We start from the raw sequence: 20,543 nt of genomic DNA, 5'->3' as shown, positions 1-20,543 counted from the left end.
TTAAGTAATAGTCACCTGTTCCTAGGGGCAGGAAACTCTGGAGAACTTTGATTGGACGAGTTGTCTGACTTGTTTTCCTGCGACAGGTGGCTGCTATCCGGTGTCCTCTGGGTGCAGGGTGACACCTCTCGGCTTCAGGACATGGATGGAGATGAAGGAATCCAATCAGGTAAAGTGATTTAATTTGTTAAAAGTTTAACAATAAATGTTGACCATACATTCACATCATATAAACCTGTGTTTTAAACAAGAAGTCACCTTCCTAACTGTCCCAAACCAACTGCAGCTAGTCAGCGATTGTTGACAAACTGTCACTTCATTACATAAAATTAAGCATTGTTATAAGTTCATATACTGTAGAATTCACATAAAATTGAGTTTTCCAAAGCACAACAAATACAATAGAGCATCAAAAAGCACTACTCTTAATCAAAGCCAACAATAAGAACTTGTATCTGACACACTGCATCTGCTAATAGCTGAATTCCCAATTTTAATGTCTTTGCTTCCATCTGTTGCAACACTATACTCTTCACTACCCACTCCCAGCTGATCAGCTCTGCTCTGTCCTCTCACCTCCTCTCTTGGACCTCCTGGATGTTCTCGATGCCAATAGCACTACTACGACGGGAGCTGAAGTGCCCAGACTTTTTCCTGGTCGGACTTTTCCCAGGAATGATCAACGACTGATAGTGAGCAGGGAGAGGAAAGTAAGTTACACAGTTTTGGGGATAGTGCAACAACCTAAACAAACATCATATATTGTACATGACATAGGAAGATACTAAAGTGAAAGATATCTACATGTAGAAATGTGCTGTGGAGCAATTATGAACTGGTGGCCTGATTAATTCTAAGATTATGTAAAGACGCATTGGGCAACATGATACACTGAGCTTCATTCACAAATTATTGTATATACTGTAATATGACTGTTATTAATGATAAAAAAAAAAAGGGGTTATTTTCTTAGTACTAAGGTCAGACTGAGTGCAGATCAGCTGCCAAAATATCTGGTACACACTACACTACACTAATTTAAGAGGTAGTATGATTCATCAATGTGTGACTGTGTATAAGAACATCAGTAAGAGTCTGTTTACAATTCTCTTTTCAGACCGTCTTATTTTTGTCTTACAGTATTCAGGAACAAACCTTAAAGTAAAAGGATGTGAAGGAATACATGCATGAAGCCCTGAGCTTTGGTGATATGGAACAAAACATGAAACATTGATCTGAAATGAAATGACCTACATGTAAGCATTATTTACATTATTTATAGACTTATACTGAAGAAAATGAGCTACAGCATCCCAAAGATCATTTTGGACCATTCCCATCAGCCTTATTACAGAGAAGATAGAGGGTTTGGCCGTATGAATGAAGGACATGAATGAAATTATGATTAACAATAACTAAGCTAGTGTCATTATAACTTAAGACACCTACATATCTAACAACCTCTCAGCCATGGAAGCTAAAACACATTTTAAGCTAAGAAGACAGTTATTGTATAGTGACATTATGAAAAGACAATAGCAAAACAAAGAAAAAACAGTAAACAAGAAGGGAGAATATACATGAACCTCTTCTATTGTTCCTATCCCTATGGCACTGCCTCGGCGTCCATATCTACTGGGACTTTTCCCTGGGACAAGCAATGACTGAGCAGCACATGACAGGGCAGGGGAAGCAGAGAGAGAAGGGAGATGATAGATTGAAAAAAGCAAGAGGGGGGGAAAGAAAAGAAAAGAACACATCATAAGATCTCATGCGCACAGCACAACAAATTTAAACAGCAAGGTGCAAAACATCTTATAAAGGAGCTCGCAGCATGACTGCACAGGGAAGACACTGATATTGAGGCAATATTGAAAAAGCTTTATAGAACAAAAGCAGGCTGGGGTCCAACATAGGAGGGAACAGCAGGAGATGGAGTGTCACCAAACAAGCAGGTATGCCGGCCGTTTCTGCCCTGAGGGATACAAGTCTGTTTAGTGATGCATTCAGAAGAAGGAAAAGGGCAAAAATGGCTGACACAGTGCGAAGGGAAAACACTATTAAAAAACTTGGACCTTTCAGAAACGAGATTAATTTAGTTCTAATTCTAAATACTTTCATTAACCAAATAAAAAAACTGCAATAAATCCCAAAACGGATTGAAACATGATTAATCGGATCTGTGAAAGAGACACCAGCAGGACAGTGAGCTCCTTGCATTCATGTCTTGTGCCATGCATATACTTCAGCCACACGTGCACAAGGGCTGGATTAGGAGGTTAAAACATTTGCATGAGGAGACAGTCATGACAAAGCACAGCAAGGAGGGAGGGAATCTGGGTAATCATACAGTTGCTAGGCTGAGATCATTTCAAGACTCGGGAAAGAGACTAGACTGGGGCTCACAAACAATCAATCATCTTGAACAGATAAGGAAAGCACCGGATTCCTTCCACAACTGACATTTGTTTTTTAATCATCATCCTAGATATCTGTCACTCTATGTGGGCGTAAAGATTCTCTCAACAGATGAGTATGACTGAAATGCTGAAAATGCTTTTAATTTTCCAAATAACAACAACAAAAAAGTCATTAACAGGAACAATAGGAGCCATTAATGGGAAAAGGCAATCAGTGAAAGCTGCTTGCTTACAATGCAGGAGAAAATGTAAATGTCAGGAATGAAAGCGAGTGCTTTGATGTTAACATACTAATGAAAGTAAAGTGTGACAGTTCGCTAACAGGAGTAATTTGCTTAAGTGCTGCCTATGAGAAAGAATAGTAGTTAAAGGAGTTTGTTTGTATGTTTATCCACTGTGCTGCAAGTATATCCTCAATGTATGCGTCAGGTGGGCAACAAGTGAACCAGAGTGGGCTACTTACAATCCCTGGGGTTTTGGGGTTCTCTGCGGGATTGTGGGTAAAGCTGCCACTGTGACTAGTGGAGACTGTGTGTGACTTCTTGTTACTGAGGCCCATGGCGTCCATAGACTGGCTTCTGCTGCGGATGACCCGCTACAGAGAGAAACGAGGATATGGTCAATGGATCCACTCTGATCTGATGTGGAAACGTAACACACTGACCAATATTCCAAAGCATTAAATATCGTAAATATATGTGGATCTACTGTGTACTCAAATCAAATCCAAAGTGTATTATATATATTCTTTAGTACTTTTGCTAAAGCAGAAAGTATGTGCTATTCTATATTTCAAAACTTTTGGTTGCAAAGACTGGGATATGTTTACTAACATGTAAATAACTATATTACACACCCACATATATTATATACAATGTAAAATATTCTTTCAACTCTTTATAACAGATTTGGTGCAACTAGCCAATTATTTTTCATTCATTTCATGTCAGTATGTCATATTGTCAATCTGATGTGTTTATATGCAAATGTTGCAGAATAAATGTGATGAGGCTAAGAGAACAAGTGTGTTTACCAGGACATGTGTGTCCACTCTTACACTTGCACTTACAGCATATTAGCATGTACTTAAATGTGCACAAGTGTGATTGTTGTTTGTATGCAGGACTACTTTTGAGCACTCAGGGGCAGTGCAGGTCAGCAGGCAGGGGGCGGAGGCTGCGTGGAGGACATGTAGGTTCACAGAAGGTCAAAGAAGGTGTTGGCTTTGTAGTGGAGAGGGACAGAGCCGCGTCTCCCGTCCAGTGAATTGTCATTTAGCACGGGTGAGTCTGGAGTTGAGTTTTGTGTCATGAGACACAGCATGAGCAAGTAAGAACAATAGAATGAGAGAGAGTAGGAGAGACAGCAGAATCTGCACATCTACACAGAGGCAGAGAGAGAAGAAAAGAGTGGGAAATCTTTGTAGATGTAATTTACGGAGGCGTGAAAGAGAGAACGAGAGAGAGCGAGTTGATCCTCAACAGTGAGAAAGAAAAGATGCGATTTTTTTTTGGGCAAGAGCTCATTCATGCAGAGGTTTATGAAGGTATGCATGAAATATGGATCTTAAGAAACAGTAAAGTCAGAAAAACTGGCAGAAAGGTGATTCTATTTCTCTGAAGTTGCAGAGAAATGCAGAAAAGATGGCCAAAAACGACCCGGAGAAGAGAGAAAAACGGCAAATGAATGCTGCCCATGGGGAGACACACAAACTGCATCATCAGCTCCCTAATGAGGGGTCATTAAATCGTTCATCAGGCATACACCATCACAGATCCTGCCACCGTGCCTCGGCGACTGAACCATGCTCCACCACCCTAATGGTCATTGATGGAGCACACTCAGTCAGAGGAAAGTGCCTTTCATACACAACGAGACACTCCGCAGCCTCAAAACCACACCATCACGTGAAAACACACCGAGTTCAGCAGTCGCAGCCAAGAGAGGAAAGCAAATGCCGCAGGACTGGTCCTTTGAGATACTGTGAATTTGCTGTGCTTTGTTTTCTCATGTGTGAATACCCAGAATCCCAGCCAAGAGACAGGGGAGAAAAAAAAAAAACATCCTTAAAGTTTCTCCACTCATCATCATTCTCACTCATGCATGTGCAGTTGCAGATTGCCGGTGTACTTCATTAAATGAGGGATGATGCTGTACCTTAAAGGATTCAAAGAAGCCTCCTCCTCCTCCTCCTCCACCCCCATTCTCCAGCTTATCTTCGTCACCACACAGACCCATCATGGATTGACTGTTGATGTGCAGCTCCTCGTACAGCGTTTCCAACAGGGCCGAACGTGTACGCTCCTGACAACAACAACAACAACACAAAGTTCTTATACTCACTAAGTCTTGTTCTGAAACACAAAATGTAAGTGATTTAATCATTTCAAATGAAAGGATATGGGTGATAGTAATGAAAATCAATAAACAACAGTTTATGTGGAATGCAATTTGGTTGTTGGAAGACAATAAAGTTATATTGTTATTTCCTGTCAAGAGCACAGCCAGCAGGATGCACATACACACTAAAGGCATTCACACTCTCCCAGTTTGCCTTTCGTGTGCTTCTCACCTCCAGTTTAGCAAACTTCTCAGCTTTGTAGCAGGCGTACTCTGCATTAATGAGCTTGGTGAAGAGGAACTCGCGGAACTCGGGACCCTGAGGGAGGTAAACACAGAGAGGCGGTACAGCACTGTGAGCGGAGGTTGAAGATGATGTCTGCTCATAAATGGGAACGGCATCTGTGTGTCTGCTAACCTTTTTGAAGATGGCAGGGTCAGGCAGAGCAGGACCAAAGAAAGGTACGTCATCCCTCGCTGTCACAGACACCTGGAAGAGAAAGCAGGTAAGTGATGAGACTCTTCTGAGAGAGAAGCACAGATCAGTTCAAGTTTCTTAGAACGTAATTGGTTGCCCTGGGAACCCACCTTGTAGGTGACATTGTCCGTACATGCGTTCTCTACCTGCACCACCACATATGCGTGCAGGAAGTTGGACTGGATCATGTCTGGCACGAAGGGAGTGTTCTCCTCCTGGAACATGATGGCTACAATGTCGTTGCCTATGTGCCTCTTCCTCTGCAGCTGGAGAGCACAGATAAACAAAACTAACAGCAGCGGAAACATCTCAAATAACCAGTTGCAGTATCACAAACACTGGCCTGTCACAGAATCCCCTCCTGGACTCGCACTCAAAGATCGAACAGAAAATAAATAGAATTTATTCCAAGAGTAATACCTCTTTACTGAGATGCATGACATCTAAGTTTTACTATCAGCCAAAAAAAAAATCATATCTTCCACAATTCCACAGGGAAAAATTTACATCTAAATAATGTGCTCCATTATATTCCACAGGTACACATTACATTTATGAATTTATATGTACTTTGCATAAACCCACTTTATTTAATTTTTCAACGTAGCTAGAATTGGGATTCAATTCATTTGAATATCAGCGGAGGCACCGCAAAGTCAAACCAAAAATGGTTTATGATTCCGCAAACAGCTGAATGTCATCATCACAGCTGAATAACTGAGTTTTCCTTGTTGCCAAAAAGCTTAAAGCTGCCAAAAGAACACTCCTGCATTTGGAGGACAAGGCAACTGCGCTTTAATAAAAAAATAAATAAACAAGCAATATTTAAAAAAAAAAAAAAAAAAGCTTAATGCTGCCAAATGTTAGGGGTACCCTTTTAAATCTAAATATGCAGCATGCTGTCACCTCATTACCTCGTGTTTGGAACTCTGATTTAGACTGCTCTGAAGCCCCAACAGATATCTGAGAGGGTACGACTCACATGAATCACAGTAGTTGGAGCAAATTTCCTGTTTAAGAATTGTTACTGTCCCAGTTTTTTTTTTTCCTCAGCAATCAAACAGTAAAATATTCCAAGATGCTTGTGGATAACAAAATGTCACTACATTCAGTTCAGCGCCCCAACATGGAAAAGGATTCTTATCATAACTCTGTGACCCAAATCAACCCCATTGCATGTAAGCAGAGACGAGATATTTCAGATTTCATACACAGATATGGTTTGGTGACAGAGAGTGACGATCACTCAAACATTTCTCAGAGCAGACGGTCTTGTCATAAATAGATCCAGTTCTCCTGTTCTTCCTCAGAAAAAGCCTCAACACTGTGATCCTTGCATTGCAGCAGCATGCATTGATTCCCCTTTTGTCACACAGACTATTTAACATGGTAAAGTACAGTTAATTAACGCAACTATTTCTCACCTGTTGCTAACAGCTGCTACTCCTAAAAAATGTCTTCACAGTCAAACACGGGTGTGCACAGTACAATCAAGCAAATATTTGCACAGGGATTTAGAGATGATGATGGCATTTGCTTTTCTAGTGGCAGTTCATCACTTTATGTCCTCTGTCTGTTAAAGCCAGTCTGTTTGTTCGCATGAGGAAAATCAACCACCTGTTTCAAGCCCTGGCAAGTTTTCATAATGCGCTGAAGTCATGACAGTCATAAATAGGCTATAAATGTTAATTACATGGAAGCTTTCTTATACAGATCAAAGGGAAAACTGTATCTATCAAATGTCTCAAATTTATTGTACCTCAAAAATGCTCATAATTAGAAATAATTCTTTCTTTCTTTATAACTTTCTAGTTATCCGATTGCAGCACTTATCAATGCAGACTTTCATTCCAAATGGCACACAGTTTTAGAGAAAACTGGGAACTGCGTTTGAAGTTTGATAGTAAAAAAAAGAAAGAAAAAAAAAAGAAGTCAAGTCATTTGTCATGGTCACAAATAGATTAAATTCTGCAACATTTTGAAAATGTATGATAAAAACAGTTTTATCTTTGAAAAACTGTATTTTTAAAGAAGCTGAGTGAAGAGAATGAGACAGTGGCACATGTGGCTGCAGATCCAGGGCAGCCAGGTTACTACTGCATCATCCCTGAGTTTATTAGCTGTCAGCTTCCATATTTACTCAAACGGGAGCTTTCTGAACCCAGGAAACATTCCTCCCATTTTCTCTACAGCTTCACCATGGGCAGTTACACACAAAGAAACTCGGCAAATGCAGCGCAGTATTAAGATACTTGACATCTGCAATTCCTATATAACCTTTCAAATCGCATCACATTTGTATCTGGCGACATAAATTCTGTACCTCTTGAAATAATACTATAGCATTATGGGTGCACCTTTTCTTGAGTTCCCCAATAAATCATACCAAGTGGGTGTTGTTTATGTTGTCTGTTTATCCTCATGACTTGGCAATACGAACCGTCTGTACGGAGTTACTGTGGTAACAAAGTTCAAACCATTCTGACAGGCAGCAAAGAGCAGCTACTAATGCAGCCCAATGCATCAAAGAGATGAAAGTCTTCAGTCGCAAACCATCAGATGAACAACTTATATGTCAGAAGAGAACACTGTAATGCTAGTGGAAATGGTAAACCTCAAGAAATAATATTTCTCAAGAACAGCAGGTTAAGTGAGGACAGCAAACCTGCAAAATGGAAATAAATGTAATTTGCTCAGCTAATTCCTGCACACAGATGTCTATAAGGCTCTCACAGGGGAAGTGTTTCTACAAAATAAGTAATTTCTTTTTTGGGTTATACCTTACAAATAGTTCAAAATTCAGGAAAATATGCTTGTCTGCTTTCTTGAATTAGATGAGAGGATGAATTGCACTCTCAGCAGTATACAATACGGTACCACGAGCAGCCAATTAGCTTAATTTAGTATAAAAAAAACAACAACAATATGACAATAATATTACACAAAAAACAACTGAGATATAATGTATTAATTAAGGAGCTTTAGAAATACTGGACGGCAAATTTAGTTATTTTTGAAAGAGCCAGGCAAGCGGTTAACCCGTTTCCAGCCTTTATGCTAAGCTAAGCTCGTTGCATGATGACTATACTAATATTATTATACAGACATGAGTGGTTGATTTTCTAATTAAGCTTTCAGCAGAAAATGAATGTGTACATCCCAAATGACAAAAATGTAACCAGTGACTTTAGTTTTTGTCCAGCACATCATTAGTGATTTAAATAGTTCATTCTGCTTAATGAGCATTGACTAAAAGTCTTAAATTTGAATTTAACAAGCCCTCAACCTTTAACTGCTGCAGACACACACAGGAGTCACAAAAAGAGGCCTTCACAAATCAATTACTGATGGTTTTAAAAATCCAAATTGGTTACCCTGATGATTAATCATTGGAATGTCACTGTACCTGCTGCGAGTCTCCTTCAGTGTAAGGCAGTTTGGTGGACACGTGAAACATAATCTCCTTATTGTGGAAATCTGTGTAGACGGATTCTGTCCCTGTCTGCCCATGAGTGACATCGAGCCCACCCCGAAAACTGGAGAAGAAAAAGGGAAAGCAGAGACAAGACATTTAAGGGCAGAAACCGCAGAAAATGAGAGGGGACGGGAGAAGAAAGAAGGAGAACAGAAGGCAGGGAGAGCATCCAGGTGAACAGCAGAGACAGAGACAGAGGAGAGACGAACAAAGCGGTGTTAGTGACACATAGGTGCGTGCTCTCTGAGCACTCGGTCCACCACGCTCATTCATCATTGAAGGAATGCCAGCGGCACTTTTTCGGCCTACTCAATCACAATGTCAGCAACACCACAAATATCAGGACACTCTAAATTGCTTTTTGAGGGATTCATTTGAAGCTAACTGTGATCAACAGCAGAGTGAAAGATGCACAGCTTCAGACAGACATTAGGTAAAGTTCTACACTCGGCATTAACCAAACGAGATTAAAAGAATCTGCTGAAATTGAACTGATGAGTGTTCAAACCCTTTAAAGTCGTGAAGCTCAATCTTCTGACCCAGAAACTCCAAGAACTCAACAAAGGAAGGACTTTCCTCCATGTTCCCAAACAACTCCTCCTCTGATGTCTGCAAGGAGGAAGCAAATATAATTTTCAGCAGGAGGGGCGCACACGACATCAAAGGAAAAGAGCCCATCTCTAAAGTGCACCCACCTGGCCAAACTTTTGATAAATAACTCCAAACTTAAAGTTGTTGCTGATGACATGCTCATCAAAGGTGACAATGAGCCTTGACGCCTGCAGATGAGATAAGAGAAAGTTTCTAGTCAGGTTCATGGTGCTATAGTGCTGATGGATAGCAGGGAACAAGAGAGAAAGTGACAATGAGGACTAATGCCTACCTTTGGGTAGAGGACAGGGTAAAACCTATCCACGTTTACTTCTTCACATACAAGCTGTAAATGAAAAAAGTACCTTCATCTTTATATTTTAAATGTACAGTAACATACAATAAACTAAATATTTGGCGTGATAGTAGTGGCCTACCTTTGCCATCTGAACCACATTGGGAAACTCCGTAAGGCAGGAAATGGGAATCACATCGTGATAGGTTTTTAGCTTTGTGCTGAAAGGCAAACAAAGTGAAAAGTCAAAATGTTTTATTTCTAAACCAAATAAATCCTACTGGCTTAAATGTTTCCTTCTTTGTTGCTTAGTATTCATGCAGGTGATCTGTCAATTTACAGGCGACCTTTCAGAGACAAGTGAAGCTGGAATCATAATGGTCTCTACACTTGATTTGTTTGATCCAAGATTGCCTGGAAGAAGGTCAAATGGGTATACTTTTATCCTTTTAAGGGGGTTATAGCTCCATCTCCATTGAATCTATAATCCATAATTTATGTCCAGAAAATCAAAACAATAAATAGTAGCTCACGGTCACTGAGATATTAGAGCTGGAATACTTCAGGAAATAGCTCAATATTTTGGAAAATATACTAACTTTATTTCTTGCAGAGAGTTACTGTGTATCATATAATGATAGAAAATTGTCCAAAGGAGGAATAGCACTTTCATATCTGTGCAAACTACATTAGGCTGGAGGTTGCATGTTAAATTAGCTTAGCATAAAGAGTTAGACTTTCACCTTCCAGCACCTCTGAGGCTAATTAACAGAGTTTTGGAGATTGTAAAGCCCTCCCTCAAACAACAATTTTGTAATCATAGCTCAGAAAATGCAGCTAAATTGCTAAGCCTGTCATGCTTTCAGTTTCTCCACATGCTGAAGTAATGAGCGTGGAACTGTTGTTGGAGAGATACTGTACTCTGTAAACAAGTTGGGAAGGGATGGAAATATGTATCATCTGCTCTAAAAATACGAGAACTATTCACCATGTCCACCTTACAGGCCGAGAATAATTCCAAGGCCAAGGAGCACATCCTCAATTAAGTACATTACATTAGTTTGTGTGGTCACCCACCGGCTATGTTAAGAATAGCCCCAGTCAAATATAACACATCCGCTGTGTAGTGAATTGCTACCATGTGGAAGCCAGTCTTGGATGCTATCATGGTTCAAGATAACGCTAATGTCTCTCCGGTGATTTTATGGGATTTGGAAAAGTTTACACATCAGCAACAATACCCCCCCAAATGCGTTTGACAAACACATTTGTATGCCCTCATTCTTAAAGCCTCTTGTGACATCAAAAGACCCCTTATTTAAATATACTCTGGAAGATAAGAAGCTAAACAGGTTAATATTTGAACATAATTATGGTCTTATCTTGCATTTTGCCTGATTATACTTATCATACTCAATCTAAATGGCTCTACCCTCCAAGAACACTACTTCATATTCACAACTATATTATCGATGTGGGTCATCAACAGAAGGATGCGGACTTTATTGGGACATGCTGCTTTAGCCAGTAAGTGCATATCCAAGATCAAATTCACCAGATTCTCTTTTGGAAACAAGACATCACATTAAAAAGTGAGCTGGTTGTAAATTAAGTAATGGAACTAATCCTAGAAAGATCAACAACTGCTAGAAATGAGAAGTTTGCTTTTGTCTACTTCTGTCTGAATTTAAGACCCATTGTTTATATGAATAACTAAGAATTCTGTGTAGTTAATTTGCCACCACAACAATTGTAAACTGCATTAATAGTTAGCCATACATACATTTTTAAGTGCAAGTGACACTACACAAACAATACATGGTAGACGTGTAATAGATAATAAAAGACAATTGTGGGAATGAGGACATATAGACAAAACAAGACTAAGTGCCGAAGGAGAACAGAAAACCTACATACAAAATAAATAAAAACTAACAAACAACACTAGGTCTGTATATGACACTGGAAGGCTTGATGCAGCAACAGTAAAGAAGTGGGCAGACTTAACATCCTTACTTGCTTAATCAAGCTGTAGAATATATTGTTGTTTTTACATTTCACAGGGCATTTACAGTAAAATGAAATTCTAACTTATTCTGCAGGTCATGTTTTAAATGGTGATTGTGTGTCAGCGCCTGTGACCACATCAGCTGAGGTGACTGGGGTGACTGTGGGTGGTGCCCACCCTTTGGAAAACATCACTGAAAAAATGTTGTGGGCTTGAGTGGCTGTTACCTCGCTGCACACTCATCCACTCTGTAGCTCCATTAACAATGAGAGAACCCAGCTATTAAAATCTGGAGTGGAGTCTCTCAGGTGCTGAAATAATTCAGTTTTGCACGATGCACTGAGCTCTGCCTCTCTCCCACTCGTCTGTCTATTGCAGAAAGTGAAGGAGAGAAGGATTTCGGGGAATGAGCATGGTTTTGGTCGATGGTGAGAGGGAGGCATTACACTTGTACAACATGGATGAATAGTGTGCCGATTGTTGAGTACTTTGAGAGAGAGAGGTTGGGTATTTGTACTGTGCCACATTAATAGACTTTTGTTTACACACAAATTATGATACAATTTTCAGTACATGAATGACCAACACAAATTTCTGTGGATCTCCGGCATGTGTTTTGTTGTGTTTCTAGAAATGAAGAAACAGCATCTATTCCAAATCTGCCATTGTGTTAGTAATTTGATTAATTCACTAGTTTAGCAAATTAAGTTATGTTTTTATTACCAAATCAAATTATTTACCTAAAAAAAAATACAATACTGAAACATTCTTGGGTAATAAATGTTAAATAGCTGTATGTTACAGGAAGCAATATTAGTACACAAGCACAAGCTATTGTTAATCCTTAATAATAGCTTGAAAACTGTCCGACTGTGTTGAATATGCAAACATAGATCTGAAGTCGTATTAAACTGAAGATGAAATTGATGAGAAAATGTATTACTGACAGAAGGAGCAAACCTTCCCGCATCTCTGGCTATTATTAACGATCAAGCTATAAAACCCATTTTAAACTTTCTCACCAAAGCAACCTGTGAGAAATGAAAAGGCTCATTTTCATCTGTAACAGTTTTTGCTTGACTTAATGGTATTCTTGAGATAAAAAAAAATAAATCTAGGTCAGTGAAGCCATGTGTGGAAACACTCCATTGAATAGTACTGTTCGGAAATGAATACAAGCACACAAAAAAAACAAATCGGTGCATTGCATGGATATTACAAGCCAGGGATGTAGCAGGTTCACTGAGAAATACGCCAAGGGGAGAGAAAAAAAGAAAGTAAGAAAGAGATACAAGACTGACAAAATGGAATGAAGGCAAAGAAAAATTACAAACGGTACTGCAAAGGAGAGGAGCCAAAGGAACAGGCGAGAAAAAAAAGAATAAACGAAAGCGGCAACGAGTCAGCGATAAATATAATAGGAAACTGTACCGAAGCATCAAGCGTAGATGCTCCTGATCCCCAATGACATCATACTTCATTGAAAAGACCAAGTGGCCCAGGGCGGCATCCATGGTATAGTAATTAAAGTGTTCCTGGGGGCAGATAAGAAGAGGAAACTTTAATGCATGATGAACACTCCTGCAACTGACAGTTAGGAATATAATAATAAAATGCAATGATAAATTAGAACAGAGGTAAAAAGAGAATTTGTATTTTGTATGCATATAATGGATATACTGAATTTAAAGTAGGCACTTTGCTTTACATGTATTATATAGCAAAACCAAGTATTATTTTTCTTACTTTGTGTGGTATACACACTTATATAAACTTAGTCACTTAACAAAAGAATACTGACACCGTTATTGCATTATTGACAAAAGTAAACTTGTTAAATTGTTATATCTCTGTGTGCTTGAAAAATGATCCTTTTAGTTGTAAAGGTGACAAATGATTACAAAAGAACCCGCACACAAACTAAGAGGATATTTTGTTTTTGTTTTCATCGTCCCTTCACATAATCTCTAACTTTCATTTTTTGAAAAACAATTGAGATATGTTCTGGCAATTGAAAAAAACAATACTTTGAAAGAAGTTTTGCTTGTTTTATACTGTCTCTAGAGACAAAGGTTTCAGAACAGGATTAATCGGTAAAATCAGTCTAGTACATGTTAAGAAAATGGAAGCAGGAGCCTTTTTCACAAGACATTTGTATATTTTAAGATGATACAATAACGAATACATCTTGAACAGGGTTTACGCTTCTTTTATATGAAAAAAACAATTGATAGTCTTCACACAAACACCTTGCATCATAAATTTAAGTTAAAGATGCATGCTTTTCTTCTGGGGGAGTGGGGTGGGGCAACTCGTGTGTTGCTAAACTGATTTGAAAAGTGTCAAATAAAGCGTTCTAATATAAGATTTAACAAGGGAAATCTCATGTTTACCCTTCAATTAGGACCCCCGCCTCACCTAAAACAAACACGTCTATGTCAAAACCTAAAATACGGCTGGACCCTGTGAAAGTAGAGGGCTTTTAATTTGAAAAGTCTCTCTCAACGATCTCTCACTCAGTGACAGACACTCGCTTTATAGCTCTGACCGGAAATATTGTATTCATGTTATTTACCTAATTTATTAGCACCTGTTTCTTTACAGCTCAGTGTGAGAGTCTCTGCTGTGTTTCTGTCCTCGGATCTCTGTGTCTCATGAAGGACGGAGCTCCACCTCTGCTGCAATGTCACGGTGCGGAGCAGACACAAGTGAAGGTAGCGAGGGGAGATTGTCCACTTGATCTCATTCTCTCAGACAGGTTAAAAAATAAATAAATTAATTAAATATGCTGAAATGGATCGCCAAATATACTTGGCCCGCCCAAATAAGTCTCTGTATGGGAAGCACTGCGTATTGGTCAAACCTTTCACGATCTATTCAGAACTGGTTGGTGGGCTACAGGTTGGAGACCACTGATCTATACTGAGACTTTTTCCAAGGAAATCAAAGAATACGCTTTATAGTATATGAAACCAGACCCATCTCCCCATCCTCACCTTGCCCATGAATTGCTTCCTGTAGATCTTGGCAGTACTGTTTGTCTCTAGTTTGACGTGGGAGGAAGGGCAGGGAGGTTGATCGGCCTCTGGTGGGTCTTTCGGTTCATGATTGTTCCCCTCGATCCAGTAGCCTCCAAACTGAGGCAGCAGGATAAGTGGAAAAGGACTACTGCGACCGAGAACCTGACAGTGATGGACAGTAAGAATATGTGCTATCAAACACTGAATTACTTTCACTGCTTCAGAAAATGTACACTCGCTTTTTTTCCCACTACTTAGTCCTTTAACATTACAGCTTCTGATATCTATAAAATATATAGTGTGTGTTATTTTTGTGCAGGGTACATTGTATGTACCTCATGAACACTGGGATAAGGGATGTAGTCTTCTTCTGTCTGCAGGGAGACAAACGAATATGAGTCAAGCTGACAAACAGACGCTTGTAGTCATACTTTCAGTTTTGGTTCTTTGAGGAAAATAACAATGAGTATAAACACTGTGACAGAATATCAACTACAGCATCATGCAGTTCTGCATTTTTCAGATATACTTTTTATCCAGCCAACATAACAGACCACATATCAGCCTTTTTGACTGATGCCTCATAGAAGACAACAGTTTTTTGTTAGCAATTATATAAGGCGTCAATCTGTACTCATCACTACTGCTGTGATTATCTAACTTTTTAAAATTGGCGGTCATTCGGCAAAATTTTTCATATTCTATGACCTCCAATGGGTGTTACATAAAATCTCTCAGTGTCAATGTGAAAAAAGGACAATAATGTTTCACTCAGACAAGGAAAGTGATATTTTATTGGATGTGCTCGAGTTGGTGACAGAGAAGCTTACTTTCAGTTATTGGCAGCTAATGTATACAGCACTACCTAAAACACATCATTGGACATCATAAAATAACAAACATCTTATTTCTCATTTTACCCTCTGATAGTTTTATTCACTCGCTGTGGGATTATGTTTGTTGCACTGCAGAAACAATAACGTTATGTGGCAATTTACTTTTTGAGATACCCACATTCCCTCAATTTCATGAAGCAATTTTCTCCTTTTCTCAAGAATACATTTCACCAATCCCAGCAGAGCATTCTGTGACTTCTTCCATTTCATGTTATAGGCTACATGTGGCAGAAGTGACAGCAAGAAAATTTTGTGCATTTTACTGTGAAAGTGAAAGTAACTGTCCTTTACACAAAATACAATAGGGCATTGCATTGTTGACAGTTGTATCCACAATTTTAAGTCTGTCTTTTATTTTAAGACAGAAATTAGGCTTTTTCAATTGGGGGTCCATTGGAGCCAGAGGGTTATTTTGTAGCCAGCCCCTGGTGGCCATCAATGGTATTGCACCTTAAGGCACTTCTACATTTGCTTCTCTTTTCAGACCTAGAGACTACGTCCATTTTTATATACAATCTATGGTCCACATACCCGTGTATAAATTTGGTTTTGGCCTCATCTTGATCCAGTTTCAGGGAATAAGTTAAGCCCACTGGTATTAATTAAGGAAAACCTAACTTTTACGGAACTAAAACATGTTTCAGATTATAGTATGCATCCAGCTTTGTGGCAGCGGTTTACAGAATATACTCTTTTGTTTTTACATGGCACTACCGCACGACACAAAAAGCCAAGCCCATAAAGAAATGGTTGTCCAAGTTTGGCGTGGAAAAGCTTCATTGCCGAGCCATACCCTCACTAAGTTACCTTTTGTGTGCCCTTTTTTGACTTGACCTCTGACCTCCTGCTGAGCCTATCTCCCAGTCTGCCGTAGTAACTGCATCAGTCTGTCTGGGCGACAGGACGGCAGAGGATTTTGCGGTCTTATAACCCCTGTCGAGCTCCTGACTCAGCCGGTGAGCATCCTAAAGCCTGTCTGACAGCTGATAAGGAAAGGTTTATAACTCTGCCATTACGGATGCTTTACCAGACTGTGGTCTATGTGAGGAGATGTGAGGATTTGCGACTCACTTTGAGGGGGGGAGGGAGCGGGCATCTTTGCTCATCCATTCTGCAACCCTGTGGAGAGAAAGGAAAGAAAATGACATGATACTGATGGCACAGGTGAAATATTTACACAAATGGCCCACAAAGATACACAAAGAGACACATACTCAGGACATTGTTGTCAAGACCCATGACATTTTGTGTGCAGCAGCGTAGTGAGAGATAAATCTTTGTGACAACAGTTCATGTTTACGTAAACCAAGCTCAATCACCAGATGGGCCACAGAAAGAGGAAGTAAAGAGGAGTGCTATCTTGGAGACTATACTGGATAAAAAACATAAGCAGAAGTTCATGAGAACTGAAATGGTGATTTCATCAAGCTATAATGAAGATATCGTTGACCACACTTCTACATGAGGGCCATAAAGTGCCAAAGCAGAGGTTTCTATAGACTCTTATCTATTCTTATTCTGCTGACTCAGAACTACTGATAGTTCCCGAAGCGCATAGAAAGATGAGCAACAAAGCAATCCTGATCAGTGGCCGCTTTTTGTGGAATACCCTGCGGCAAGATTCGAAACGTATCAAATCTGATGCACATTTTTAGGACGGAGGAAGAAAAATCAAATGGAAATTGGAAATGCTTTCTCTGAAGACTGTTCCACTGCTTCAGTTTCTCCATCACCACCCCCATCGTTCTCTTGACCTTTGTCTGAGACAATATGGTACTGTTCTCCGCAACTCAAACATGTTGCTTCTGTGTTGTTTAGCTGCTTAAAGCAAAGAAAACAAATAAGGGTCTTGAGAAAGGGTTAAGAAAACATGTTTAAAATGAATGCATTACTAATGTGTAGGCGTGAGATACACACCATGCCTTTCATACCTGGTTTCCTGGTTCCAGGTCTATAATTTCAGAAAGATGCTATTGTCTGAGCTTTTACGGTTAAAATTAAAAAAAAAAAAAAAAAAAAAATCATGTTTTTGTAGCTTGTTCAACAATGTTCTATTACTTAAGATATTATCCTAGTGGACTATTCAGATTACAGTTTCCAGTGTTTTACGACTGTGGTAGTTAAATACACCAGTGCTGAAGCTAAATGGTCGATTTTATACAATCTTTGACCACTGAAGACCACAAAAATACCCTTATCAGTTCGTAGCAAATCTAGTGAAAGAAAGCTAAAAAGTTAAAAACTTTGGTTTGAGTCTTTGGAAGGGAGACATTTTGTGGATGCCTATAATGTTAAAGACACTCAGATCAAAGTGTTTATTTAAACCGTGTTACTCTCTTTTCACTGTTGGTTTGCTTTGGTTTGTGTAACTCTCTAGGACATCACGGGCTACAAAACATAGTAGACTCCTACAAATCCATGTCAGCATATTGAAAAACAGAACATTTCACACATCTGATGACGCAGGTAAAACAACACAGCCGTGAAGGGAAAACACAAAGACTCTTTCAGCCCATTTAGAGAAATAAGGTTTCTGAAGACAGCTTGAGGCTAATACTCCTGCAAATACCAAACAGCACATTAATTACAAATAAATAAATACATGGATGCATAAAAGTGTTGCATTAGCTGTGTTGCAAGGCTGAATACAAAAATAGGAAGAAAAGCAGGAAAAGGAAATTCTAGGTCCAAAAAGTGAATGAAATTGTGAGGATGCCATTTGATTAAAGCCTGTGAGGCAGAACAGACAGCTTTAAGCAGCGAGTACAAAAGGCTGAGCCAGGAGACCACTCACAGTACCTGCATCCTCTCGATCATGTCAAACAGGTCCAAGTTCTGGAGGAGAGAGTTGACACAGATCCGAAAAAAGACATGGGTTTGATAATCTGCATAGCTGTGTTGATATGCCCTCCCTGTAGTCTTCGCTCTCCCTTTATCTCCGCTCAGAGAAAAAGCTGGCTGCGCACTCTCAAGACACGAGATTTACTGTTGGAATCTCTCGTACCCCCTAATTCCTTATTTCACAAGTAAGACGGCACTCCCTAACGCATCCCCCTCCCCACTTGACACCAATCTCACTGAGGCACCATTCAACGCCAGGAGAATCGTTCCTCCACGCTTGAGGACAAACACACTGTAAACAAGTAACTCTTCAGGGGAAATGAGCCTCAAAGCTCCATGGTGCTTCTCTGTTGCTAAAGCCAAACACTCATCTGACTGTGTGCAACGGCCAAATTAGCAGGAAGACACTTTAGTTTTATCGATTCACACATTCACATTAATTCACACATTCACATTAATGTGTGAATGAAACCCACGACACCACAAACTTTCAGCCAAATACAGAGTGTGCAGAGTAGAAAATAAAAATAAATTGACACGGCTGTTCTGGCAACTAGATTTTATGTCAACCGAGGTATAATGTGGATGTTTTGTAATCAACGTGTGTCCAGTTAGTCTACTGATACCACTAGTGTTCATTACACAAAGAGGCTTTTATCCAGCTACAGGGTTTTAATCACACCTCAACCACTCACTGCTAGGGAACATAAATAAGTGTTTTGTGTAATTAGCAGAGACACTGGTCTACACCCTTCGACATGCACCTTTAATTTGCAGAGGTCAAGTTAAGGGTTAAAAGCATTGCCGACGTGAGATGAAGGAGGATCGCAGCAGCCCTGACGGCAGTGCTTGTTGCGAGGTGAGCCCTCTGTTCACCATGTAACACAAGTGGACTGAAAGTGCCAAGCTGATGTTTCCACATGACAGCTTAAATTTACTGAGGGGCCCTGGAGGGCTTGCAAAATACATACACACACACACACACACACACACACACACACACACACACACAGGAAAGTATACACATGCATAAAAACCTTTCACACGTGCATTTACTAAAACCTTACTTGTAAGGTCATACGCACACACGTCTGACCCTTACCTCATAAAGCCAAAGGTGGCACCTCAGTCTATTGTTGCATGTGAAAATAAACAGCGCCATATGATATTCAGGGAGATACCGCTCTCCTGACTGCAAAACAAACATCAACAAACACTCTCCTATGCTGACCAGATTATCAGTCAACCAAGCACACTCCACAGTATCCACATCAGTTCTGAATATTTACAAAGGATAATGTCTGCACTAGACGCAGTTATGCTTTATGTATGAGGCTAAAAAACAAATAAGTGGAGCATTTCATCCATCTCTGCAATCAACAGCAAAATCCAATATTGACTGTTCTACTACACCAAACATACTGTATATACTGTATGTCTGTCTCTAAGCTACCTGGACTTAAAAAAGCAACAATTACTAGAGCGAAAAAAGCTCTCACCTCCAGCAAATAAAATAAATACTCACGTCACTGAGGCATCGTCTCTTGAGAAAAGGCTTACTGGAGGGACTGCTGAGGAGTCCATCTAATAAGGCATTCTTTGCTATCCTGAACTCAGTCATCATTCCACAAGTACAGATGTGGGCAAGCTGACAAGAGCGAGGGTGTTGATGTCACTGTCAGCCACAAGGAGAAAGGCGAGATTGACAGTGACACTTCGCACTCACCGTCGCTCAGGCAGTAAACTTGGTGAGAAAATTGGAAAGCTGTCTATCAGAATCCATACATCTGTGTGTGAGGTAAAAGCATGTGCTGTAATGTGAGAATATCATTTTTCTTCCCTCCTCTTTTCGTGTAACACCTCCTGCCTCCACCCTCTCGGTGACACACACAGCTGTTCTGTAGGAAGTATGACGAAGGAAGGAACGTTGGCGCTCCCCTCCCTCTGTACTCTGTGCAGCTATCTTCTCTTTTTTTTTAAATGCAAACACACACACACACACACACACACACACACACACACACACAGTTCTCTTTTTTTGTTTTCTCACATTGTGAGACTCCTTTTTTTCCCTCATCTTATACTTCTTAAGTCTCCCTTTCAGAAACCTTTCTGTTCTAAAAGCAGGACAGTTAAGACATTTCCTTTTTGTCTGAGGTGATTAAAGACAAACCTACAA

At 39.8% G+C, this 20,543-nt stretch overlaps 1 protein-coding gene across 17 annotated transcripts in view; it reads right to left on the bottom strand.

Moving 5' to 3' along the window:
* rap1gapb (RAP1 GTPase activating protein b) overlaps positions 1-20,543 on the bottom strand; it is a 92,259-nt gene that overhangs the window by 5,080 nt on the left and 66,636 nt on the right. For 5 of the 17 annotated variants that reach the window (XM_069149288.1, XM_069149172.1, XM_069149154.1 and 2 more), the window contains 17 exons: positions 16,595-16,642; positions 14,963-15,001; positions 14,604-14,789; positions 13,039-13,142; positions 9,742-9,820; positions 9,597-9,650; positions 9,409-9,492; positions 9,222-9,322; positions 8,645-8,774; positions 5,349-5,504; positions 5,179-5,250; positions 4,993-5,079; positions 4,578-4,724; positions 2,884-3,015; positions 1,587-1,664; positions 577-686; positions 16-132 (listed from right to left, as the gene is read on the bottom strand). In XM_069149288.1, the coding sequence (XP_069005389.1) occupies positions 16-132; positions 577-686; positions 1,587-1,664; positions 2,884-3,015; positions 4,578-4,724; positions 4,993-5,079; positions 5,179-5,250; positions 5,349-5,504; positions 8,645-8,774; positions 9,222-9,322; positions 9,409-9,492; positions 9,597-9,650; positions 9,742-9,820; positions 13,039-13,142; positions 14,604-14,789; positions 14,963-15,001; positions 16,595-16,633 (1,715 nt within the window). In that variant the 5' untranslated portion in view covers positions 16,634-16,642. Of the gene's footprint in view, positions 1-15; positions 133-576; positions 687-1,586; positions 1,665-2,883; positions 3,016-4,577; positions 4,725-4,992; positions 5,080-5,178; positions 5,251-5,348; positions 5,505-8,644; positions 8,775-9,221; positions 9,323-9,408; positions 9,493-9,596; positions 9,651-9,741; positions 9,821-13,038; positions 13,143-14,603; positions 14,790-14,962; positions 15,002-16,594; positions 16,643-18,322; positions 18,356-19,889; positions 20,041-20,543 lie in introns of those variants that run through there. The other 12 variants (XM_069149224.1, XM_069149298.1, XM_069149233.1 and 9 more) reach the window with 8 other exon arrangements.

The sequence above is a fragment of the Embiotoca jacksoni genome, unplaced genomic scaffold (assembly GCF_022577435.1).
Source record: "Embiotoca jacksoni isolate LCO1_2020_lvr unplaced genomic scaffold, fEmbJac1.0.p SCAF_1, whole genome shotgun sequence".
Taxonomy (NCBI): Eukaryota; Metazoa; Chordata; class Actinopteri; family Embiotocidae; genus Embiotoca; species Embiotoca jacksoni.
This window is presented reverse-complemented; position numbering and strand designations above follow the sequence as displayed.